This window comes from Gymnogyps californianus, chromosome Z, assembly GCF_018139145.2.
Source record: "Gymnogyps californianus isolate 813 chromosome Z, ASM1813914v2, whole genome shotgun sequence".
Taxonomy (NCBI): Eukaryota; Metazoa; Chordata; class Aves; order Accipitriformes; family Cathartidae; genus Gymnogyps; species Gymnogyps californianus.
This window is the reverse complement of record NC_059500.1, coordinates 31,832,708-31,859,578: the sequence shown is the minus strand read 5'-3', so window position 1 is coordinate 31,859,578 and position 26,871 is coordinate 31,832,708. Positions and strand designations below refer to the sequence as shown.

Sequence of the window (26,871 nt, the reverse complement as noted above, 5' to 3'; positions counted from 1 at the left end):
ATACTGAGTTTTTATGGGCTGATTATTAAAGAAAGTGAACTAAATGTTCACACAGAAATAACGAAAATAATATGGGAAGCATGAAAACTGCCCAAACAATCAAAATCAGAATTATTTTTCTGGTACTGCAGTAAGGAACATTAAGTGGCTATTAAATGGACACTATATATCTGACAATGACTGTTGCTTAAGAGTATTAAAATCGTTTTAGAAAAGTTACCAGAATGCCCATCAGCAAATTCAAATTGCATATAGCTTTGCTTTTATGAAGTAACATTCACAAGTAGCAGAACTAATATTTTAGTTACCCAGTTCTTATCAGTCATTTTGCCCTTTACACTACAGAGTTGGCTATAATTAAAGCCTCAGGATCATTATCTCCACCATAATAGTTAAGATCTGTGTTCTGTCACAAAACACCACTTCCAAGAAATTTTTCTTCTAGTTTATTTACAAAACGATGTTAGGAAGCCACCACCCTCAGACCAACTAATTTCTAACACAATGACTTAACTTTAGCAATTCAGAGCTGCCTATTTTTTGAATATTGACAGTAATTAGAATCTACAGCTACAAAGTCAAAAAATCCTTTTCAGCACCTTCTGTTTACAGAAAGCTATTACCTGTCACATGCCAAGTACCAACAACCAGCCAACTACACCAGCTGTTTAGATGCCCAAGAGTCCTACCGATGCTCAGCCACAACGTTCATCATCTCTTGCTACATGTTGGCATGATGTAGCAGCACATAATACTGTCAATCCACAGTTCAAAACAACCAGCGTCAAGCTCTGCTGGAGAAAGTTACATCACTACCTCATTTTTAGTGTCTGAATGCTAAAAGGCCAGCTTTGTGCCAATAAGCTTCTCAAACCTTTACAGAAATGGTTGTTTTCCTTTTCACTTAGGACACGTTTCAGCAGTGCTCATTCAGAAGCAGACTTAACACACAAGTTTATATATGAAGGCAGAACAGTAAGTGCAGGGTTTTCACTACATCTAAGGTTAGAGTCTTTCAAATTTTACCTTTGGTTTCCAGAGTTACAGGATCGGAGTATTCCCCTGCCACAGCTTTGTTGCAAGCTTGTACTCTAAGGTTCATGTATTTTGTATCAAATTTCAGACCTAAAAAGTGAATGTTTAGAAACTTGAATTGATATTAATTACCAACAATTTTTACAACACTAAGATCTATTCCATGTAGTTGTCTTCCATTTATCTCAATCTGCAAAAAACAAGCTTAAATATCAGTGTGAACTTAATTTAATACATGATTTTTTACAAAACCTTGAAGTCAAAATAAAAAGCAGAGCCATTCTCTGCTCTGCATTTGATAATGCAGATATGCATTATCAAAGCACCCAAGACTACTGTGAAACAATGGAAGCTTCACTACATACAGGAAAATGGGTATTTTGCAAACCTTCCAAGCATAAAGTTATATCAATATTCTCGGGTTTCAAGTATAAAAAAGCCCTTTACCTGATAATGTATATTCAGTAGCTTTAATATAGTCTATCAGTTCCCAACGCTGTTCATCTTTTACTCGAGGAAGCCCATCAAAGTTGGTTTTCCTATACTCCAGTACAAAATGATCAATTCTGCTGTCTTCTTCAGGCATCCTCCACGATACTGTTATGCAGTTATCAGCAACCAGACATGCTGCTAGATCTATCTCTGGAGCTTTAGGGACTGCAGAAAGACAAATATACAGACCAGTTTAAAGAGGAGAATGGACCGAGTATTAATTTGTTCTCCTTGGATTTATAGAGTTCAGAAGTTGCCCTTGGCCCAGTAACACTCATTCCTTTTAGAGGACCTATTCCATTAGCAAAGCACAATAGAAGACTAGGCATATCACTTTCACTTAACATGCATTTTACAAAACAAGAAATATGCAGTAGCTCTAGAGTGAACATTTGCAACACATTTTGCAGGTGTTCTGTCAGTAAGTTGGGCTGATCCCCTTCTGGAAGCAGTAAGAAGGACATGCTAGAGTAGAGTGGACTTACAGTTATGAACCTACATTTAGAATAACACTACACAGGAAGAACATTAAGAAGCAAACTTTTATTTGAGTCTTCAGAAGGTAAGTACAGCTGCAGCCCTCAAACAGTATCACTTAAGTTTACTTCGACCACTACAGACAACTAACAGTGTAATAGTTTCCACTAGTCAGTCAGCAGTTACCTAGTTTTCTTTCCTTTTCATCCTTTGTCTTGAAAGAAGGGGAAAGAATTCCTAAGATTCACTAAAGAAAAGACTGAAGTGTTGTTTATAGACAATAGAAGTCTATTTCCATGAAATCAAAGAGCACTTAAGTCACTGGAAAATGTTCTTCAAAAGAAGGCATTTACATACTCTTTGAAGTGTCCAAAGTACATTCAAGGAAGACTTTTGCTGGAGGAAGTGAAAAAGATGTTTTATTGTTTGCAGGTTTTGGAGGAAGGATCTGCAAAAGCTTTTCCTTTGTTTCAGCATTCACAAAAGCTTGAAACAGATAAAAAAGTGGCCTGCAAGTCAATGTATCAAGCAGGAACATCAAAAAAGTACTGATGCATCTGTGGAACTGACAGACCTACAGATTTCGTTTGTCAAAAATCATTCCTTTTTATAACACTCAAACTCTTAACTGTGTTGTTCTGTATAGTATGTCCCAGTGACCAAGTCCTAATTACATACAAGTTGCCTTTATGCAGTTGAAACAACTATTTCTTGAACAGATTGTTAGCCTTGATTCCCTTCCACAAGGACTGATGACAATCAGCATCACATTAATTATGGTTGACTCATTTAGAGATGTGTAATTTTACCATCTAGATACAAACACCTCCTAGCTATAGCAGGTCCACTAGAAGCAGAAGGCCCAGTTTGCTTTATGCACACTACTTCACGTCCCAACACCTTCCCTTCATGATCTGTTCAAATATTTTAACCTAGCACTGCTGACACGCACCCTTTTACCCCTCACATCCCTGCAGTTTAAGCCAAGCAGGAAGTACACTGAAACTGGTGGTATTGAGAACAAATAAGCAGTACAGAGGAGACTGAAAGCAAAAGTATTCAAGTCTGTACTGGTTTTGGCTGGGACAGTTACGTTTCTTCAGAGAGGCTTGTACAGTGCTATGCTTTGGATTTGTGATGAAAACAATTTTGGTAACACAGGGGTTTAGTTATTGCTGAGCAGCATCAAACCCTTTTCTGCTTCTCACACTGCCCCACCAGCGAGTAGGCTGGGGGTGCACAAGAAGTTGGGAGGGGACACAGCCAGGACAACTGATCCCAACTGACTAAAGGGATATCCCATATGATATGGCATCATGCTCAGCAATAAAAGCTGGGGGAAGAAGGAGGGGTTATGGCATTTTGTCTTCCTAAGTAACCATTACATATGATGGAGCCCTGCTTTCCTGGAGATTGCCAAGCATCTATCTGCCTGCCAATGGGAAGTAGCTAATGAATTCACTTATGCACACAGCTTTTGCTTTAGCTATTAAACTGTCTTTATCTCAACCCACACGTGTTCTCACTTTTACCCTTCTGATTCTCTTCCTCATCCCACCATGGCAGGGGGGAGTAAGCAAGCAACTGTGTGGTGCTTACCTGCCTGCTGGGGTTAAACCACAACAAATTCTCAAGTGTTAATCACATGCATTTGCCATCAAATTTCAAAGTCATCCAACAATAATTTGAGAATATCATCAGTAAGATCCCTTCTTAGGTAAAAGAAAAATTAAGATTAGGACAAGTATTTCAGAACATATACCTGTAAGTTTAGCTACCTACCCCAATTATTTTTGTCATGGTGTAAGATACCAGATAAAGAATCTTCCATGTGTTTGGAGTGACAAAGTCTTCAGCATAATTCTGGCGTGCAGTGTTCAAATGCCTGCATTACCACAACACCGAACCTGTTTTCAACTTCCCACACTAGGACATTAGTATCTCCTGATATATGAAGGTCTATCAATGCTCAGTGCAATTTTGCCTGCAACGGTTTGAGCTATCAGTACTTGGGTGTCAGAGTAATTCAATAGCTTGGCACTACAGTAGAAGAAAGCAGGGTTGATACCCAGACAGTTAATTTTCCTGTTTACAAATCAAAGGCCCAAACAATTTAAATTCCTACGTATTTGATAAGGAAAATGCATGTATAAGACAGGTCATACTAAATAATATCTTCATCTAGATACAACACTTTGTTCATCCTTGCTATTAGATCTTTACACTCCCATTCCCGTTAAACAGGTGCGCCGTGATCAGCTTACCTACCTTGTTCCCTTATCTATGAAACACAGAGCAATGACTGCCACCCAGAGTCTAATACTAAAAGGTGAATTTCTGCCTGGACACTGCTAGCTGACCACTAGGAATAATGTTGGTAATTTACTACACCTGCTACCACATACTGTATCTGCAGCATACAAGATAAATGGGCAGAAATGTAAACTGATGCTGCCAAGTCCTTAACAGATTTGGATTAGTGACCTAGAGATGAAACAATTTACATCCCGGCCAGCAGTATTCTTGTCAATATATTCTTGGTATCAGTCAAGGGCAAAGTGGTTTAAATAGGAAAGCAATATTAATAAAAAGACATGAAAGATACATACCAGTATACTGCACCTAAGTTTATTTTCAAACAGTAACAAATAAATGCATCAATACATATTTTGTATTATGGTAATATCACTGCCATAGTAGATTATCCCTCTCTTCCATTTCAGACCATATCACCACTCTTGTAAGCAACATATTAGCTTACAGTTCCATGCATAACACTACAGCAGATGACTAGGACTTTGGAGTGTCACTAAGCATCAAGCTAGGAGGTACAGTCTTGAGAAACTTAAGACAACTTCAGGAAGTACATAGGAACTGACAACTCAAGAAGAAAAACAGTCTGGAAGACTCATTCTCACTTCTGAGATCAATGTTATTTTCTGAAATGCTATATTATGTAGCAATTAACAGAAAACTAGAAAATTCTTTTACCCTCAAGGTGTTCAGCGTGACATCCAATGAATAAGAATGAGTTTAGGTACTCTGAAAAGTTTGCTCATTAGGGTGCAAGAGGTATGTTTTCATTTTGTTTGTTTTATAGTAAGTTATTCATATAGTAACAAATTAAACTCACTGCATACAGGTTTTACCTGGCAAAAACTTTACAGCCTGGAGCATGCGCCTTTCCAGAGCGAAGTCCACCATCAAATGAGTCATACTATCACTGACCTTAGGTTTCAGAGAGATGCGGAACGCTGAAGCCATTGTGACTCTAAAGTCAAGAAAGCAGCATTAGCAAAACGTATTTTGCATTAAGTCCTATAGCCATTTTCAAAAGCAATCAGATGATCTGTATCGTTAATGTCAAACTGTTCGCCAAAATACTGATCAAAGACCAGAACATTTTTCTAATAGATAACTGTTTACCATTTAGCACAGACTCCAAAACAGGAAGTTTTGCTAATGTGACTGTCTCAAAGAGAATATCGTGTGAGCTCCCAGTTGTTCCATATTACTAGGCAAAGAAATACTAGAAGTGACTAGAGAAGAGCTTAAAACTTCTTTTACTAGTGAAAAAAACTTGGATAAGAGTCAAAACAACACTCTTATCACTTTACCCAAAATCAGGAAGTATGAAAAATCCAAAGCACTGAAGAATCAGGATCATGTTTTATATACTTAGAAATTTGAAACGTAAACCTTTAGTTTAAAAAGGTCCAAAGACTTTTCTGCTTGACAAGATCCACTCATTACCTCCAAAGTGCATTTACACGTGTTAAATATTGCTCAGAGGCATTTGTAAATAACAGTGAACAAGCTGAATATTCTGATTTCATATCTACCTCTGATCTTAACAGGGGATGAAGAAATGTTTAAGTTGCAGACACCATATTACTGTGGAACGTGCAAGTATCAGATCACTCTTACAAGATACACTGAAGCACAGCTCCCATTTCCACTTCTGAAATCTTAGCTCAGTCCTTATTCTGAATACTCCTAAGACACTCCTGTACTCCACCAACTACACCACCAAAAAAAAAAAAGGAGGACAAGTCTCTTGTATAGTTCTGTAACTCTGAAGACATCAGGTCATGCAGCAGAGTTTGAATAACTTTGATTCAGACAGCACCAGGTCCTAACTCCTGCTTTAAAAAACAAGAGATTCTTAACTAGAAAGTAAATACACACCACAAAAGAAAGTTAACTGCAAACACTTGTATCCAATTTACACCCACTAATCTGTGGCACCTTTAGAACACCTAGTAGCTCACAGGAAGTGATACGCATTAAGTACTTCACTAGTATGCAAAAGAGATTGTGTGCTAACCACAGGTACATTAAAAAATGGCGAAAAACAAAAACTTCAGATAGTGAAGAAGAAGGAGGAAATATGAAGTTGAGTATTAAAGATATAAGCATTACAATTTTGGGATACAAGACAAATACAACACTGAACATCATAAAAGAGACACATCAATTGATTTCCCAAGACAGAGTTGATGTTCTGAAAGTCAGTATCAGCTTCCTAGCAGATTCCACTGCTTGGCTAGACAGGTAGAGTAAATCTCCCCTTAAGGAAGAATAATCCTCTGATTAGCAGTAAGAGAACACTGAGTAGTCAGCTTCAGACAGCTTTTTAACTTCTGTTTAGCCACCAATCTTAGAGAACCAGCCACAATTGGTTCAAAAGGATTAGATCACACAGTATTTCAAGAAACTAGAAGAGTAAGAGGATGCTTATTACAGATAAAAAGTATTAAGATTCCTATCACTGCCACTATCCCTCTGATTTGTTAAGGACACTAAATCTTTACCCTTGGAAAAGCAAAGATTAATTTCTCTAGCAATTACTCATTTTACACAAAACTTCAGAGAACTTAGACAATCAGACCTTTCCTTGAAAACCTGTAAATTAAAAGCCAACCTATTTGGTCCATAAGAGCAACGTATGCTGGAAACACCCTGTGAGCTGTCTTTCAAAGTATTATTACAGACATCATAGCAAGTTTTCTGAACCAGAAGGTCAGACTCTCAGAATGTAGTTATCGTTCTTCCAATTGAAGAAAAATGGCCTTAGCATTTATTTTGAAACAGTAAAGTTTTGCTTTCTAAACAATAGTTTGAAGACACAGTTCAAAGAAAAACTACCAGAAATAGCAATTTCACTGACTTTATTTCTGGCGACATCACTGACTATTTCAACAGCTACAAGACTTTTTACATTCAAAAGGAAAATTAGCTAGCAAAAGTCTGTAAGTACTTAAAAAAACAACAAGATTTTTCTCATAATTTAAAGGGACAGAGTCAGCTTGAAACATTATTAAATTTCTGCCATCAGGTATTAATAATAAATCAGAAGTTTATTATTAATAATAATTAATGATATACTGTATTAATTATATCCTTATATATACTTAAAGAAATAAAATTAATAATAATAGCTGCTGCAGAGCTCCATTTCCCTGCATTAAAAACATCTTTCTCTTTATTAAGTTATGAAAGGCCAACAGTCAGCAAGGAAAAACACTACATGAGAAGCACAGAAGTTTTTAGTTCTCTCTCAAAAGTTGTGATGTCACAACAAACACTTAAGAAAGAGTCAATGAATTTGATTTAAGCTGACTATGACCCTTTCAAAATAAATGTATTTTCAAGGATAAGATTAATTCAAAGACAAAAAAGGGATAGACTTTGTACTGTACCTATCTTTGATCTGTCTGGCAGCCTTGATGCATGTCAGGGAGAAGAGAGAGAAAGTAGTTAGTATTTCCATGCAAGTATCAATGGTGGTAACATGCAAGAAGGCTGAGAACAATCTCAGCTGTACTGCTCAGATTTGAAGACCAAAATGAGTTTAACATTTTCATCAAAATAAATTTTCCCATAAAGCATGTTAATAGTATTGGTTAGAACTGCAACAATGTATCACCTGGGAAAAAACTGATCTCAAGAACCACACCAAACCAATTCCAAATTACTCAACTTCCTGGGTATGACTTTGTCTCTTCAGGTTTCTCTTAATCAGTTTAGTTACTCTCCATCACATTTTAAAAGAGCTACATGACCAAGTCAGTAAAATTTAGCTACCACAGTATTTTCTGTGAAACTATAAAGTGCTTATTAGTGGCATGTACCCATACCTGAATTGTTTGACTATACATCATAGGATGTTTACTCTGACAAACAAGAAAAAATAGGACTTGCTTTAACTTTTCCTCTGAAAGCTATTGTACTATTCCGACAATACTTCCTAAAAGGCTCTCTCCATATGTCACTATTCAAAACCACAGAACATAGTTTCTCCCAGCATTTAAATGATACCACTGAAGCAGATACAGAAGTGGTGATGGCATATTTTAAAGATAAACATTAACTGGCATTTGGAAAGACAAAATCCCCATCCTTCACCAAGAGGAACTGCAAACCTAATACAAAATGTTATTGTTGAAGTAGTGATGGCTTAGTTAGGTCTGTTGAATCTATGCTTGCAGTTAACATTGCTACTCAATCCAGTTGCCATTCAGCTGAAATACTTTCTCTTTCAAAAAGAAGACAAGAAATGTCAGGTAGCTTCCCAGTTTAAAGTCAAACAAAAGTGGAAGACTTTCAAATTTTTCATTAAATACAAAGCACACAACGAAAAAAAAAAATCACAGTTGTCCCTGCTATAAAAACAATTTTATATTCCCAAAGTGAGAAGCAGAAAAAAGTGCTTAGAAATAACTCAGCTTAAACAGTAGCTTTGTTTTACCTCAAAACAAAGTTATTGTAGGAACTACTGATGGATCTTCCTACATGACAGCTGTAGACAAAACAGAGCTACTTAAAAACAAAAGCTTTCTTAATAACCTCTACGCCTTGTGGAATATGCGTAGCCAGTACTCAATGAACAGTCTTCTGCAAGACAGTCCTGGCTTAACTCCTTTGAATTTAGTTTGTTTCCAGGCTACCAACAAAGAAGGGTATCAGCCCATCTCAGACAGCACTGTCAAATCACATCCTTTCTAACCACTGAACCCTCTTGTGTGCTGGCATTCGTGTTCTTCTGACTTCCAGGTAAGCCAATTCAGCAAATAAAGCCACCAAAAATCTAACATAGAAAAAAGAATTTAAAAAAATAATCTTAGTTTAGTCTTATGCTAGTTTTCCTTGAACTGATTTACTAGAGGATCCGAAGAAAATTTGTGCCAATAAAAGAGACTCAGGGCTGGAGCTGCCCTTTCAGAAACACTTGGTATTCCTATTAGCAGAACAATAGATTTAGCTAGCTAATAGCCAAGGGAATATTACCTTAAAATGCCATACCCGAAGGCACACTTACAAGTGCAAGCTAGTGTAATACAAGTTTCAAATCCTAGACATTAGAGTTCACTGAATTGGATTTCAGTATCTTAAGCCTTAGACTCCAAATTTAAAGAGATTTTCCCCCCAGCAAACACTCAAATAACTTTCCTTAATGTATTTGATTGGAAAAAAGTATTAGAAATATCGAAAAGAAACAACTTACAATGAATTCAAAGCTACATTCTGCATAGTGCTCAAGAGCTAACAACTTTTACACATCACTATGACAAGATAGAAAGGACAACTCAAACTGAAGTGCTAAGAAAAATAGTTTAGGAATCATCACTCTTCAAGGCAAATAAATCAAAGCTGACACTCAGAAAGCACGACAGCACACAAACATATTGCCAAAAGGTGTAACTGATACAGTAAGACAGCTTTCCTGCATGCTCTTCTAGAATAATTTGTGTCCTTGTTCCTGTTAAAATGCAGAAAGGCAAAAGTAACTGGGTCCTGGATTTGGCGTGGCTGACCCCACTACTAACACAAGGATTATTATAGCAAGCTTAGTGTACTGATCCAGTGTATATGTAGAACTGTTTTATTAATTTGTAAGTATATTCTTCCAGATAGATACATGTTGCCTTTTTTACAAGTCTGCTGTGGTAAAGTACACATTATTTGTATGGGAATCAGAATGTGAGGCACAAATCAGGCTCCTGCCTACACAGTATACAAATGCATTAGAAGGTTTTGGGGAATAAAGGAAGAGTTCATAAGATCTTTCAGGACAGCTATAGAGTTCAGGGCTGCAAGTTAAAGATCCACAGCTTGCATGAAGTTCTGCAAAACAAACATCTTGTCATCCATGGATGGCTGCAGCTAGAATACAGAGACTCTCTGCAAGGGTCATGTAACAGCACTGGGCAACTGACAGGTCACTTGCCATGGCTTTGAGTGCTGGCCATCACACATTTTGTAAGTCTTGCTTCTGTTTTATAGAGATTTATTTCACCCTCACTTTCTGGGTTCGCTTACCTAGCATCAGTGCAAGTTTGCTTAACAGTGACAGTTGTCCAGGAGAGGGCATTCCTTTCCCTCCCCCCTCACTCTAAATAAGAAAAAAATCATATTTTATTAGAGATTGTATAAAAACTCAAGACTACGGTGCTTGACTTGGCCTCCTCAACAAAGCATTAACTGTATTTTTATATGCCTCTCTATCCTTACTCTCAGCATTTCTGGTAAGTTTGCAGGGTCCAGTACAGTAATGCAAAGGATTTTTCAAATTGAGACAAATACCAACATCTGCCTTATGCACATCTGTTCAATGTTTTCTACCTTTAAGAATTCCACAGGGTCCTTTATGTCCAGCGACTGCGCAGCAAGTTCCAGCAGCTCTTCAGAACTCTCTAGGGCATTACTACACTGGCTAAGCTGATCCTGAAGCAAAAACAGAAAATAAGAATAATTTGATGTATTCCCATTAAAAAAGTGGTTTATAAACTACCAGTACTAGAACTACATGGCTTTGCTATGCATTCGTAACAACTTATTACCTTATCTAATCAAGGCTATTACCTCTGACACATGGTGTTAACTTCACTGTGCTTGACAAGTGCACAGTGATACATGGCACATCCTATAAATCCAAAGAGGAGAAAGTTGGATAGGTGATGAAGTCTGATTTAAAAGCCAGATTTCATTTTAAGGCCTATCTCTCCCAACATCAGGATTTCAAAAGCAAAGAAATGCTTATATCTGTGTGCACTACAATTTCTATTTACAGAACTGCACTTCATCAATGAACTGATACTGTTTAATGTAGCAGCAGCCTTGAAAAAGGCAATGATTTTATCCCCAACCAGCTCTAGAACTGTCACAAGACAATCTTGAAAATCAATATTGCTGTATAACAAATGGGGATGGCAGAGGAAGGAGAACAGAGGAGGAAGGGCAGGAGAGAAATTTCTTTCAGGATTATCTAAAACTGTATCATTAGTAAACTACCATTCCCAGTATATAAAACAGTCAGTCCACAGAGAACTTCTGGTATTACATACTATGGGTATATCCCTAAAAAGGTTAGTTTTGAATACACTGCAGGATCCTAAACATACTGTAGGTTAAACAAGATGCACATTTTAAACATGCCAGCAGCTTTTGCATCGCCATTCAACCTACAGTTGTTTTTCTACTCATGTGATACTTACTGTAATATCTCAGAACAAGTCAACAGCAAGTAATTATTTTTCTTTAAAACACTTCAGGAAAGAGAGCTTGTTCTAAAGTAGCCACTATCTCAAAAGCAACCAACAGTTGCATCAACTTCGAGAACAGACCAGTCCCAAGCACTTCAGAAGTGTAACTAGATTTGGCAAGTGTGGTGAGTTGACCTGGGCCAGCTGCCCCTCAGATTTACTGTTCAAGGATAAAATAGCAACAAGGAAACAGTCCAACAGCTAGAAGTTTGTACACAGTTTCCATAACTTCTGAAGCATGCCATTAACGCAAGTTGTCATTCATCTAATACAGCTGCTCTCCTCTTTGGAGGATATCCAATGCCAACAAACTCAGCTATACCATGATACTGCCAAAATGTCCCAGGGAAAACACCTCAAAAGAGAGAAGCAAATGGCAGAGGCATTTTCAAACAGCTTTGCAGAAATTACACAGTAACTGGATGATTCCATTAGCATCTTACTGAGATGCATCTGCATTTGGGAGTTAAAAATAAATACTTTAGTGTCATTAAAATACACTGCCCCAAAATAAAGCAATTTTCAAAGCAAGGGTTTAAGGAGAATTTCTAATTTTTGGCCCTAACTTCCAAGGAAATTATTTGGGAGGGATCAGTCTAAATATTAAATCCTCACCCTTTTCCACCATTATGAAGCCACAGTATTTTAAGTTACAGCTTATTCTCAAAAAAAGCATCTAGTCAACTACAGAAGACTAACTACAGCACGAGCACTTTATTAAGCAAGTCCATTCCTTTAAACAGGATGTTTAGACCCCACTGAAGTTCCCTGGCTTCCTCAAAGTTATTTTCAGTTCCAGTCAAAGATAATCGCTTGGATTAATACATTCAATGCAACAGTTTTCATCTGTTAGTTTGGTTTGGTAGATTAACTGTTAGGAAAAGCACTCTTGCAGTGCCTCAGTTACAGAGGGAGCTTGGTCTGTCATCAAGTAAAGAGAATGTCCTTTGGGCCTCTAGTTAGAGAACAGCCTCAGCTGAAGGACAAGTAGGGCACTTAACAACTGTGTCAGTGATCTGTAACATTCCACGTGTCTTCATCCTCTTCTGACTAAGTAGCAGCTCAGCTGTTCAACACAGATACTGGGCAGCAATTCTTGATATAGCTGTACCATACTGACAAGCTTTCAGAAGAACTTGGTTCAACCACACCTGAGCTTGATCAAATTAGATTAACTATCAGAAAATTAACAGAATTAACAGAAAATTTCAATGGTCAAGTCAAACTGGCAGATGAGTAACTACCAAAATAGTTTTCAGTTCCAGAATCATTTCTTGCAAGATTAACTTTAGTTTTTCTTCACAAGAAGGTAGAATAATTGATACATGCCACAGCTGAATTTCTCCTGTGAGCTGTTCATTAAGAAGCACTTATTCTTTAACCATTTAAGTCCTAAGTGTCACTGGATGTAGGTAGACCTCTGCCTGTTGAAAAACTTCAGAAGGACTTAAAACAGACATATGGGGAGAAAGATTAAATTGGAGGAGGGAAAGTGCACTTAAGTGCTTAACTTAAATTGTGCATTCAGAAGTTCTGGAATGTTTTACACCCAGTCTAATTATGAACATAAAACAGACCTTATAATGAAGTCTGTGGAATTTGTTTCAGGAAACCACTCCTAGAACTTCTTTAAACTGACTAGACATGAGAAGGTGAAGTTTTTCAGGAACAAACATCTTCCTTATTGCTTTGCATAAGCAAAAAGAACTAGACAGAAGAATGCTGCAACTAGGATCATTTAAAGAAAATAGCTGGAGAAACAGCTTCTGCTTAAAAGATTTAAGTGTGCTTTAGTTCCATGCAACTAGACTTTCTGAAAGCTAGAGCCAACTTGCTACATGCTACTGGAAAAACACAGACTTTACAGGTGTTTCAGAAAGTTACGTTTTTGTTTGTTTCTCTGAAACCCATTGGAAAGATTCTCCTGCATGAAATTACACAACTACAAGCCAGTGAAGTTCACGTAGCAGGCACCAGTGTAACCTGTTCCCAAACAATTCCCATACATCTTCCAGTGTGCATATACAATTTGCTTGATGTTAACAAGTGGAGGATGGCCAGTTCTGTCAACAGGAGACCACCCTTTGGGCTTAGGAACCTGGCATGATTCTCAACTCTAAGTTCAAGCCTGAGCAAATCACTTAGGCATGTCTACAGGTTCAAATGCTCATATTCCAAACTGGAGAAAGAAACCAATTTCAGCCCAGAAGCTGTTCATTAGCTTGAAGGTAGTAAACACCTCCACCTGTAAGGTCTACAGGAAATACCACTTCCTTTCTACATAACAATGTTGAGAACATAAATATGCTAAAAACTATGAAGTACCCTAGAAGAAAGGACCAGAGAAGTACCGATATCAAAGAAAACATTTACCTTACTCTTATTGCATTTCTTGCAACACTACCAAAATCTCATTTCAGTTGAGATTTAAAATAGCAGTTTAGAACTGCTTCTATTCAGCTGCAAAAATTTACAGATGTAGTTATTGGTTACCTGCAGAGCTTGAATTTTACGAGCCTCTTCTTGCTGAATAGTGTTGGTCATACTCCCCTTCATCTCATCCAATATAGAATACAGACCATCAAATTCTTCATCCAACTCGCTGATTGCATTAGAAGAGTTTACCTGAGAAGAGAATTGAAACTGCTGCAATTTGTATTGGAAACAATGCAGACTAGTCTTTTAGACTGAAAGTCACACTGTTTGCCCAAACATGCTTTGCCATGACCACTAGATACCTTGTCACTGCTCCTCACCTTATCAAAAGGGAAAAAAACATTAGGAATGATGGAGACCTCCTAAGCAGACTTTATATCAGGACAATGAAGACTGAAATCCATAAAAATTCCATGATACTCAAACTTGCGCAGAACCAACATACTTGGCAACTTTGTTCCATGCCAGAAGGCCTTGATTTCCCTCTCACTATTATATAGGGATTGCTAGATGTTTGTAAGGAGGTAGTTATCCAGTTCCATATAAAATGGTTTCATTTGATACTAAAAACTGCATTCAAGAAGCCAACTTAAAGATCTGCTGGATGACTTCCATTTCTGCAGTTAACTTGGCTCAGCTTTAATGCTAAACAAACAACTTATGGCTTATTGATAGCTAAAAGAACCTAAACCTCATCCTAGTGTAGATGCTCTAAAAATTAGGTCTAACTTTTAACTTAAGCCCAACAATTTGCAACTACTGAAAAGAGCAAAAGAATTTTCCCTCAAGTATCAGGATGGTCTCATTTTTTCAGTCTACCAAGTAGACCAGAAGTCTAAAAAAGATAGTCGACTTCCAACTAACAGGAGTTTGAGATCTTGCCTCAAAATCCAGATTCTCTCTTCCACATAAATCAAATCCTACAATAGCTTTTCACATGAAAAGCAAAACCACCATACCGTTCAACTAGAGACATTTAAAAAATAAAATGTGTTTCTATCTGGTTCCAACATGATGACATATTTTAAACCAAGTTCTTGTAGCCCATCCCTTACACACTACCGAAACAGTTTCAGACTGACAAAACTGGAAAGTTGCTCCCCTCTCAGCTACAACCTATGAGCCTTAATATATATACCTGAACATTTTTTATTGTATGGTTCAGCATGTCAATGAAGTTGTGAATTTCATCATTTTTGTTCGCTAGAGTAGAGACAATCCTTTGCAGAGTCTCCTAGAATTACAAAAACAAGTGAGAGAAGTTGTAAAAGAATCTTGTTTTTTTTTTAACCATCACCATTTCAACATATATGGAAATTCATCATACACATTCCAGTTGTGGTGAATTCAACTCTTATTCTGAGGGGATCAGGAAACACATTTTGTTAGAAAAGAGAAAGAGTATCAAAGGTCTAAGAAGCATTCCACCAAACTAAGGATCTCCAGTTGTTAGTTTAAGAGAAATCAAGAATCTGTTTTATGATACACCACTGTTTCACATGTTTTGCTACCCATGTTACTGCAACTCCCGAGTCATCTAAATCAGACTACCTGCTGGCACCACACTCCGCCATACACAGCTTCTCCAGATGAAAAAGCTAGTGCTTGTACAACCAAATAGAGAACTGATTAAAAAAAAAGCTGGTAAAAGTTAACCCAGAAGAAAAATTAGCATTTTCTATTGTCAAAAGAAGCTAGTGTTAAATAACTAAGCTGACAGTTTATATACAGAATAAACCTGTAACAGTGACTTGTAAACTTATTCTATAAGTGGTAAAATATTTTGGCAAATAATTTATATATTCCAAAGTGACCTCAAAGAGGAAAGCTTATTGATAGCTGAGAAAGAGAATCAAGGTTGTTGCTGTGGTGTACTACTCCAGCTATTAAAAAGCAGCAGATTCAGCTTACAAAACACATACTAAGTAGGCAAAACTGTTAAGCACATCAAAATGCATTTTTAAATTAAATAAGACTACCAAGTCTAATTTTATTGAGTAGTCAGTCACATATTCTAAGAATTTGATAAAAACACATCAACACTTGGTACTTAAAACTAAGTCAAGTTGTATAATTAAAGCTCAGAGCATATCAGCATATGTGAGTGAAAATAAAGGACAAGGTGAGGACATAACTAAGAATTTTCTGTCATTTAATTCAGGCTGGTTAATAATAAGTTCTAGAAACAAATCTGACTCTAAAATGCTAGACTTGGCTCTTCAAAAAAAAACCAAGTAAAACCTGTCTTAATTATAATTAAGACATTATTAATCAGTTGGACTCAGAGTTTCAAGTTGCTCAGCTTAACATTGTTACTTGACAACATTTAGGAAATCAAAGCATGGGGAGCTAATAACCACACCTTAAAAACAGTCAGACCACCAAAAAGATGTTGCAGAGGTCCCTCCCATAAGTAATTTCTTAATAACCATTTACTACTTAGATCACATCTGTTTGCTAAAAAGCAAGAAAAATAGTTTATCCTTTCACAACATCCACAGTGAACCTCAACGCTACGTCCCATATGAGGACTCTCTCCACTAGTCCTAAGCCATGCTTGTACCTGCTTCATCTGACCCCTTCCTTGACCTTTTTCAACAGATCTGAAATGATGTATTTATTGGTATTGCGGCCCATTGCCTGTTGGCATAGCGTCACGCTCACAGAGTTAAACCGCTAGCAGAGGAAAGTGAAATTTTACCACTTTTACCACAGGCATTATGATGATGTTACATAAAGATATAATGGACCAGCTAGGAACGACTGAAATTAGGGCTCTGAGGAAGAGAAACAAGACCAGATTGGCTTCCTTCAGAAAGAGTATAGCAAGCTTGATCACTTCATTATAGAATCTTTCCATTGTCTGGTTAAAACTGAACATGTTTGAAGACAATTTTGTACGCATCAGAATGGCAGATGAAACACCATTGTCCGACCAGCTGCTTCTGCATTCACTACTAACCAGAGGCAATTGTTTTCACATGTCAGACAGCCCACAGTTAAGCCTTAGATCCCATAAACATAACTGTCAATTTGGATGAACAAGAAAACTCCCAATCCTCTTTCAGCTAGGATTTCAGGGCTTACTCGGTTGCACCACATGGAAAAAAAATTAGTCTTCTTGTACATAGTACTGAACATTGGTTTTGGTTGTTCCAGCTACATACAATTAAAGGAAAAGATCTACATGTGAGGAATGCTTAGGAAGCCTTTACACAGCCAAATACATGGCAGCAACTGGAAGATAGCTGTCAAACAAGGTTTTCCACTACATCTAAAGTTAAAGTCAACTGACCAAACAGGGATGAGTGCAGCTCTTTTTAAGTAAGCTACCAATTTCTCCAAACAGAAATTCCACCAGGTTTGGTCAAACTCAAACACATTTAGACACCATCTACAAACACAGATGCAAGAGGCCTAAAAATATCTGCCAGCAGTAGACAGAATTTTTCTTAAACACCAATGTACAAGCCACCAGAACAGAAAGTCAGCTTTTAGGAGTGACTAACATATAACATTTTCTAATGTAATTTTGTAATCACTAATATGTAATAAATAGATTTTCTTCTAAACATACCAAGACACATGCCAAATTCAAAACACTGCACTGTTGCCATTTCAAAAATTCCCATTAAAGGAAGAAAAGTCACTACAATTACATGTAACAAAAAAGGTGCTAGAAAAATTACCGATGTAAGCAGCAGTTGAGGCTCCCATTCTAAGTTACTTCGTAAAGGAATTACAACAGCACCAAGCTCAGTAAAGCTTCTTGCTATTTCTATATTGAAGGAAATTTAAATCTATTGCCCACTGATGGATGTAGCATTTCATAGAATCCTTTACAAATAATTTTCTTTTAGTTTTCTCGCTGGCTAGCATGTGTTAAGTGACATCAGCTTCAAATTCATTTTCAAAACATTATGGCATGTTTATTACAGAAGTCATTTTTGCTATCAGTGAGCTTCATACTGCTCTTCGCTTTTATGTCCTATTCTTATTCTCTGAATCTAATACACTCTTTGCAGCAAAAAAATGCACAGCAGTCAAAGCAACAGTGTGGAGGCGCAAGGGATGAAGAACATAAAAGGATACGAAAAAGGATAGGAAATTCTGCAACACATAGTGGCTTGTAGTCTTGCCGGGAGCATAAAAGTAGACAATATACCCTTCTTTGAATAGCTACTAACTAACATCACATAGCACCTGTTGAAGCAGATGGGCACCTCATAAAAGTTAAAGAGTAAACTTTGATAAATTAAACAATCACATCAGTTGTGTTTAAGAAGCAAGTTATCAACTTGCTCAAGATCATACTGAAGTCTTATGACATGACTGGATGCAGAACAGAGTTTCTGAATCAGCCTTGGGCCTAGGACAAAATCCTGTGTAATACTGACCTTCATGTGCAGATCGAATTTCAAACAAGGGGACATACTTACTTAGCCTCCATTAATTTAATCTTCTGCACTTGTCCACACGTTGAAGTTGCTGGAGTTTGAAGGACTACTTAAGACAATCCAGGTCACAATAGTAAATTAACAAAGTATCGTAAAACACGAGATCAACTGCAATTTTACTACTGCATTCAGAACCTCTGAGCAGCACTGAAATTCAAATATGATCAATGACGCCCCTCAGGAACATCCAGCTAGAGCACCCACAACAGCTGCAGCCCTCATTTACTCCTTCTCCAAGAGACTAATCTCACATAAAGCAGGCAAAGGCAGACAGACTCAAATTCACATAGTATCTACCAGAAGCACAGTTTTTTGGCATTTCACATCTCACCTTCCAAAGCATAGATGAGTATGAAGCAGCAGTGCACAAACACTTAACTAAAATAGCAAAATTCTGTGATCTGTAAATTTCAAGCCATTAGTAGTGCTAGCTATCCAGACCCTACTCACAAACCAGTTTCCAAGCTAAGGGAAGTACAGTCTTCACAGAGACAGTAACAGAAGCCCTTTTGGACTGCTAGACTGAAATCCAAAAGGCCGAGCCAGAACTTCTTGCAGAGAGTATCATTATTAGAAAGCCCAGCTCTTGGCCAGGCACATGTCTGCTCCTCAGTGACGTCCCTGAGGGGGCAGATGGCAAGTAAGGGAAGAAGGGAATGACAGGGCAGCAGCCAGAGGGAAAAAAAAAAACCAAACTACAAAACGCTTTTATTAATTAGTTCCCTTCAACACAGGATTACATCAATGGGAAACAGAAGGGCCTATGTACGTACCGTAATTACTTATGACAGGAATACACAATGTGAAAGAGCTCTACACCAGAGCCGTACTTCATTAAGATGCGGCAACTACAGCGGTAACGCCAGCACCCGAAGCAAGCAGACACGGAGAAGCCCCTCTTGCTGGGCGCCCCGCCACTCCGCTCCTGTGCCTCTCCGCAGGAGGAGGCTTCCCTGAACTCTCACAGCAACCTTGGGGGCAAGCGCCTTTCCCGCGTTGCTGCCCTCCCACGACGCAGCGGGTAACGTTTAAGTTCCTCAGCCACCGCCCCTCTCCTCAGGCAGCCAGGCCGAGCACCGGGGCAACGCCGACACCCCGGGGAAACGCCCCACCTGCCTCCTCGGCGGCTCCCAGCGGCAGCCGCCCAGGCGCTTGCCGCAGCCCCCGCGCCAAAGCCCGGCAGCACGGCCAGCTGAGGGAAGGCAGGCCCGCCTTCCCCCCCGACCAGCCTAGCCCAGCGCGGCCGCCCACCGCGACCCGCAGGGAGGCAGGCTCCCGCCGCCGGCACTCACTCTCTGCTCGTCCATGATGAGGGAGGGAGGGAGGGAGGGAGGGAGCGAACCCTGGACCGGGAGCAGCGCCCGGCCGCGGGCAAGAACGGTTGCGGCCTCCACCGCCCTCCGGGGAGACCGCCCCCCGCCCCGCCCTCGCGCCCCAGCGCATGCGCGCCGGGAACGTGGCCACGCCGCCTGCGCATGCACGCTGTGCTCCGCTCCCTTTTCCACCGCCCCCCCCCTCCGCGCACGCCGGCGGCACGTGCGCTGCGCCTCTCCTCCCGGGGAGGGGTCTCTGGGCATGCGCAGTCGGAGCCGGCAGCCGATGGGGCACCAGGCCGCGAGTGGGCTGCGCTGGGTCCCGCGGGTTCGAGTCCCGGTCCCGGCACCGGCCGGGGGAGGGGGCGCGCGGAGTGGGGCAGCGGTGGCCGGGCCGGGCTGGGCTGGTGGGTGTCTGTAGCGGTCCCTTCGTCCGTGGGCCGGGACGCGGGGGCTGGAGCGCACACGCCGCGTGTGTCAGGCGTGCCACCACGCTTCAGGCGGCAGGAGAGAGCAGGGTCTCCCCACCCCGAGGTCAGTGCCGAGCTCCCGGGGGGGGCAGGCACCCCGAAACCCTCGGTGACCCGGGCCCAGCGCAGCCCCCGCCACTTCCCTCCCACTGTGCGTTGCAGGGAAGCACCCCCGCCGCAGGCGATGCCGTGCAGCCGGGAGCCTGTGCCCTCACCCTGGGCAACCCTATGATTGCAACAGTGCAACAATTGCAATAATAGGTGTTATGTTATGCTATCACGCTATATTATGTGTATATATATTAGGTTAGACATCCTGTAAGGCAGCTTTGCTTTATCTTAGAGCTCACTAACCCAATTTAAAAAAAAAAAAAATTGTTTCACTGCAGTGTTGGAAAGAAATAGTAATTTCATAATGATGATGTTTTACAGAGGTACAGCCATAAAACAGCTGCTGGGCTGAAGTGTAGCCTTATGGTTTTATAGCAGCTTTGAGCCCTGTGCTGATACTAAAAAGCAATACTTTTCACATTGGGTGCACAGCAATGGGAGCCCACTTCTAGTGTGGAAATTTATCACAGTGGGGAGATTTTGCCACCTACCAGTGAAAGTATCTCTTTAAAGGCATTTATGCCTCTGTGAGCCCTGTCTTGCTATGGTTTTAACTTCTCCATCAGCAGCACTGTACAAACACAGGGCAAGAGGAAATGCAGAAGCAGGGAGTGTGACCTGCCAAGAGGCGTAGCTCCAGTCCTCCCAGCTCCATCCAGAGGACTCCTGGGGCTACACTGCCTGGCATGGGCTGGGCCTTGGCTGCCGTTTGAACATTCATCGTGTCTTCCAGGTACCTGATATCTTATTTGTTCCAATTAACAACCACAGCCTCTCCTAGTTATTTCCATTTGAAACCTTCGTTTGAAAGAAGAGGAAGAACAATCATGTCTGGTCATGCCGCACCTCAGGCTGACAAGAGATAAGGAGTCTTACACCCACAGGAAAAACACTTACTGCTGGGACCAGGACATAGCCACCGGCTACCCACAGCAGAGGGTCTGGATCTCCCTTGCATGCCTGCTGATTTTGCTGGTCCTGAATAGAAAACCCCAACAGCCTTTAGCTTGAGGAGACCCCATAAATCTCTCGGAATGGTTTCAGACAGTTTGGAGCACAGGGCATGGCTACTGCTACAGAAGTTGGCAGCCTGCAGCTGCTGGGGGACGTGGCTGGTGGTGGCAAACAGGAAGGCTGTAGGACTAAATGGTAACTGGGGCTGCTCCACTGCAACCCGTCTGGCCATCCTCCCTTTGCATACATCCTTCCTGTTTTATACCACACTGGCAGCAAGGGGTTTCAGAGTTGAGGAGTGGTTTCATCTTACTAGTGATGACATCCTTTCAGAACAGGACTTACCTATCGTATCTTCCCGAGGGTAAAAAACATGCTGAAGCTTTTCAAGAAGACAGCAATGGCTCTTAAAATGAACTCAGTGCCTACATTTCTAAGCACAACTTCATAGGGAGACTGCAGACTTACCATGACCATAACTCCATGAATCAAAGATAAGAGGCATTGATGCTGTTTTCTCCAAACTGTTTAGCAACAAAATACTAAAATTCAAAAGGATTTTTAATGTCTTGGCCTGGGAGAGAAGTTGGCAGCTGGGTCAGAAGTACTGCCTGTGGTCAGACACCCAGGGTACCAGTAATGCCAACCTCAGGAAGGGGCACATTCGGCTCTGAAACCCTTTGCAGTGTGTTGGGGTGGGTGGTTAAATTGATTTCTGAAATTGTGGGCCCACTTCTTAATTCCAGGTCTGGATTATGTGGAAAGATTCAACCACACATCTTCCTATATGCTTTCTCATTTCAAAACTGCAAATGCAAGGGAAGGGTCACCATTGGGAAATAATTCCACGGTTTTATGGGTTCCTTCAGCACTCTTGTGAACATAAATTGAGCAACAAACTAAGAAGATTTTCTCTAGAGTTGTTCGTGTTGTTTTTTTCCATGATAGGAGATTTTTAAAAGAGGAAGGACTGGTGAGAAGAAATATTTCAGATTATTAGAATTGGCCCTAAAGGAACCTGTAATGACATATTACTGCTTTATACACTGGGAAATCGGGGAACATGGCAGGAATCTGTGTGGATCCTTGACAGCCCTTGGGAACCTGGGTGTTGGACAAAAACCCTGTTAGGTAGGGTGCCTGACAAGCAGATGGTCACTAACGTAAGGCATGAGCAGAAACACTGCTGGCAGGGTGCTAGAGGGGATAGAGAATATCTTCTAAGTTAAGGCTTTTAGCCTATTTTAGGCCCAAAAGAGATGTCACAGGAAGAAGACTCAAAGGAAACAATGGCGAGAAGTTGGAGGAGGAAGAAATACTTCAGCTCCCTAAACCAAGAATGGACCAGCTTGGGTAATCACAGAATAATACAAGTGGAGGGTGGATTTAATCTGTCTCCGCACAGGATGGTAAATTAGACACGTCTATTTATCAAATTTGTCTTTGAAACAGAGGTTAGAAATTTAAGGAAGGACTTTGCCCCAGAGCAACTTTCTTCTGGCACCAAATGTACTGCTTCCTTAACACCTGAAGCATAAAGCAAGATTTAGCCTTACCTGGCCACCTCCTAGGAGCGCTTACTGTCTTGAAAATAATGATAATTACAATTTTAACATTCTTTTCTTCCAGCTCCAAGTATCAGATTATGCCATTTTTGTATTTTCTTCAAACAATAGTTGGACTGCAGTACTTGTATTTATTGGCAGTGCCAGATACATCTATGTATCGTGTGAGGAGGAGGCAGCAGGTTGTTGCATTTCTGTATGGAAGAAGGCTTGGAAGTACTTAAAACTGATACTAAAACTCTCTGAGAAACCAAGCTAGCAAAATAACAAGGTAGGAAGACAGCCGTGGATGGCCTTTATAACACAATATATTTGCTTTGTGCTGGCTTTGAGAAGGGCTGGACCGTGTGATGACTGCTACAGACATTGGAGTTGCTTATCTGCAACTCGGTGTGGCTCTGGCATCAACTAACCCCTCTCCTTGCGCAGCTGAAAGTCACCGTGACCCGTTATTTAGAAAAGGCCTTCTTTTCCTGTCTTAAAAAAACAAGGCAGCTCACTCCCACCGTCGACCTGGAGCCCTTTTGTGCTTTTGAGGGTATGTGCGTGGGCATGTACCAAAGCAAGGGGCGAGTCCCAGACAAACTGCCCCAACAGGCTCCTCACTGATGCAGACTTTTCTTGCTGCATAATTTTTTTCTTTTTTTTTTCTTCTTCAGCAGAAGGTGAGAAACCACCAGCACAGCCAGTCAGTCAGAGGAAGATCGGTGGAGCAGCAGAGAAGCCTGGATGCCTCGGTGTATGGGACCTAGTCTGCCAGAACAATCTAAGAACTATAAAGCGTTCCCTGGCTTTCCTCCCAGCAAGCAACCTGCAAATAGCGGGGCTGGATAGGAGGGGTTTTGTGGGCCATGCCCAGGGCTTCCTGGGCATCACTGTGGATGGGCTAAGAGATCATGACAGTGCTGCTCCTTCAGTGCTTGATTATCGCTTCATTACCTTGATGAACACCAAAGCCTCAGAAGTCAGTCCGGCAATGGTTCATTATATTAAATGTAATATGAAAGTAATATGAAACACTGCAGTGTTTCTGTCATGACTCAAGAAAATAAGATTTGTGCAATTTCCTTCTCCCCACTAATAACTTCTGAACTTTTTTTTTTTTTTAAATAAAGAAAGTATTAGCTGCACTTAAAGAACTGAACTGAGAAATTTTGATTAAAATGCCCCCTGGTATTCCCAAACTGGTAGAGGTGTGCCTCTCTCAGAGTGTTCTGCTTCATATCAAGAACAGAGGACAGTGGGCAGAGGATAACAGGCTTTCCCACTGTTCTTTGAATGAGCTAGTCACTGCACTGAAGGAAACACAGTGAGGTTTTATTTATGCGCATGCAGAGAAGGCTGTGGCTATCAAATCTGCTTTATTGTTCCAACAGGCTCTGCAACCATAGAATTAAAATGTACACACAAATATTGCTTTGAGATAAGAACTATGTGTTATATACATGTACTTAGTACAGTAGGGCTTTGATTTTTGATTAATTTTCTTAGTAGTCTTCCAATTAGAAAGGGAGGAGAGTAAAATGTGTTCTGAGACTTGAACAACTGATTTTCATCCCCTGGAATGCACATTAAAATCTACTGCATTGCTGGTTTTAGACACACTAAGGCATTCATTTTTTTTAAAAAACCTAGAATTAAAAGCAAACAAGCAAAAAAGAACTGAGACTTGAATTGCTCTTCACTTAATGATACTTTCATGCCAATGTAAATAAGGTGTCAAATGAGGTTTTGAAACTTTTAAAATAATATTTTCTGAATTTAAAGCACTATAAGTCAGTGGTGAATCTGTCTTCAGTGGCACTGAATTGCGAGGTGAGAGGAAAGGAGTTTGGTGTGATTGGTGTAAAAACCACCATCGCCACTTGGTACACAATAAATCAGGATAGGCAGAATGAAATCTTTTTCACCCCAGTTCCAACTTGACATCATCACTGTTACAGAAAAGGTCCAGAAGACCTAAACATCCTGCCCAGTGCAGATTAATTTCGTGGTTTCAGTGAAAGGGCCTGAACACGTCCTGGCAATCCACATGTTCTTACAAAGGTTATTATCTGCATGTGCCCCAAAACCTGCCTTAAAAAAATTCTGAAGACATGAGAGAAAATCATACCTAAGCTAATCAGTTAGACACCTGATGTTCTTCTCCAGAGTACCTTTTACTGTTAAATTCCACATTTATTTTCTCTTCCACTTCTTATTCCCATATCCATAAATTTCATAATCTCGATATTGCTACTGTGCGTGACCCTCCCACATACACCACATACCATTGTGCACCCATATTTTAAGTCAGCTCCTCTGTCCATCACTGTCAGAGCGTATTTCCCTTGGGGTAGGCTCCTAAACCCCCTGGCTCCCAGCCCATGCCATAGTGCCAGAGGTATCACAGAGACGCTCGCAGCTGTGCCCCGGGTCACAGTCTTGTTCAGATCAGTAGGGCAATAATAAAAACTGTATGTGGCTGCAGAGGAAACCGAACAGAGATGGGCTGTGTACATTTTGGGTACACTTAAGCCTAGAGAAAATACCCCTTCAGTGCCACAAATTGTCACAGAGCTCATGATAAATAGGACTGAAAGAAAATAGCCATCCTACATCCCAGGAAACTGGCCTTACATTAAAGTACATGAGCTGTGGGAGTGATGAAAGGGAGCATCCAAGCCCAGTAAAACCAGTTCTGTGAACGGCAGGCCATTGCCTTGTGCTGGTACCAGCTTTCTGGTAGCACATCAGTGCCTCAGCACGGCACCAAGCTTGTGCCATCTCTGGGACCCTGCCCCTCTGTGAATTTTGTTCTCTTGACTCTTTCTGTTGGGTGAGGTAAGTTTCAAAAGGACCCAGCTCAGTCGAGTTTGGCCTTCAATTTCACTTAACTACTGTGAATGTCTTTCTTTCTTTCTTTTTTTTTTTTACACCCCCACTCCCCCCCCCCCCCCCCCCCCCCCGAGAGAGGAACTTTTCAGGACACAGGATATATCTATACAGGTAGGATATACTGATATACACCACTCAAAAAAAGCAGAGCCAAGGGAGTTCATGAGAGCTACTAGAAAGAAACTAAAGACCCATTATGTGAAAACAAAGTTAAGTATATTGCTCATGAGACACCCATCCATGTAGATGAAGGCTGAGTTCTTCAAATCACATCATTTTGTCAGTTTCTGAAGTTGGTCCTCTCATGCCGAAGCACCTATTGGAAGAAGCTTTGACCCATGTCAAAAAGCAGTGAATAAGTACATTTTCTTAGCCACTGCCTATGAAGGCTTGGCCCAGAGCCACACAGTCCAGAAGTCACTTCACATTTTAAAACCAGATTTTGAGAAGCCCTGCAGCCAGCCAGGAGCAGAAAGAAGACAGGCAGAGTGAGGAGATAAACCGGGGAGGAGCAAAGGCAGTAGCAGGAGAAAGAGCAGAGAAAGGGAGCTTTTTCACATGGCATAAATGCAAGCACACCTGGGAAAAAAGGTCTGCTGCTGCCTATTTTTCCAGTAGAGAGTGAGGGAGCAGGAGGCAAAAGGAGATGAGGAAATATGAGCTCTGATCTCCAGGGAGAGATGTGCTGGCATACTCCAGTGGAGAGACCAGTTGCAGTTTGGAAGAGAGGGAGCATAATTAATAAGGTTTTCAAGGCTGGCTGCGCTTTGCTGGGCTGTACGGTCAGCTACACTCCTCTGGCTGTAAAAAGTTACAGAATACTACTTTTCCAACTTGCCACCTGGACCTCCCCTTTCCTTACAAGAGGTTCCCAAAGCAAATCGCAGGCAAAGGCTTTCACCCTCGTGGCAGACTGCTGCTACTGCCAGGGGCACCGCTGCTGCCATGCCTGCCTTCAGGCAGCGAGTAAGTTCTGGTGGATAGTGGGGCGCGCCATGGAGGACGCAAGGCTCCCTAAAGCTGCTTCATAGCGAGGATTAGCCGCTGTCCTCTTAATGGGCTCAAGACCTCCTAATCACGTTTTTGTGCTGCAGACTGGTTTGCCCTCCTCACCTAGGGCAGGCACACGCTCTGCATGC

At 40.7% G+C, this 26,871-nt stretch overlaps 1 protein-coding gene across 5 annotated transcripts in view; it reads right to left on the bottom strand.

Moving 5' to 3' along the window:
* The window catches only part of FSD1L (fibronectin type III and SPRY domain containing 1 like), a 31,292-nt gene extending 11,542 nt beyond the window's left edge, over positions 1 to 19,750 (bottom strand). For all 5 annotated transcript variants that reach the window (XM_050912926.1, XM_050912928.1, XM_050912930.1 and 2 more), the window contains exons 1-8: positions 19,735 to 19,750; positions 15,124 to 15,219; positions 14,043 to 14,174; positions 10,630 to 10,731; positions 7,707 to 7,729; positions 5,154 to 5,275; positions 1,483 to 1,692; positions 1,027 to 1,125 (exon numbers count right to left, since the gene is read on the bottom strand). In XM_050912926.1, coding sequence (XP_050768883.1) covers positions 1,027 to 1,125; positions 1,483 to 1,692; positions 5,154 to 5,275; positions 7,707 to 7,729; positions 10,630 to 10,731; positions 14,043 to 14,174; positions 15,124 to 15,219; positions 19,735 to 19,749 — 799 coding nt within the window. In that variant the 5' untranslated portion in view covers position 19,750. The remainder of the gene's footprint in view (positions 1 to 1,026; positions 1,126 to 1,482; positions 1,693 to 5,153; positions 5,276 to 7,706; positions 7,730 to 10,629; positions 10,732 to 14,042; positions 14,175 to 15,123; positions 15,220 to 19,734) is intronic.
* Between the last annotated feature and the right edge of the window lie 7,121 nt (positions 19,751 to 26,871).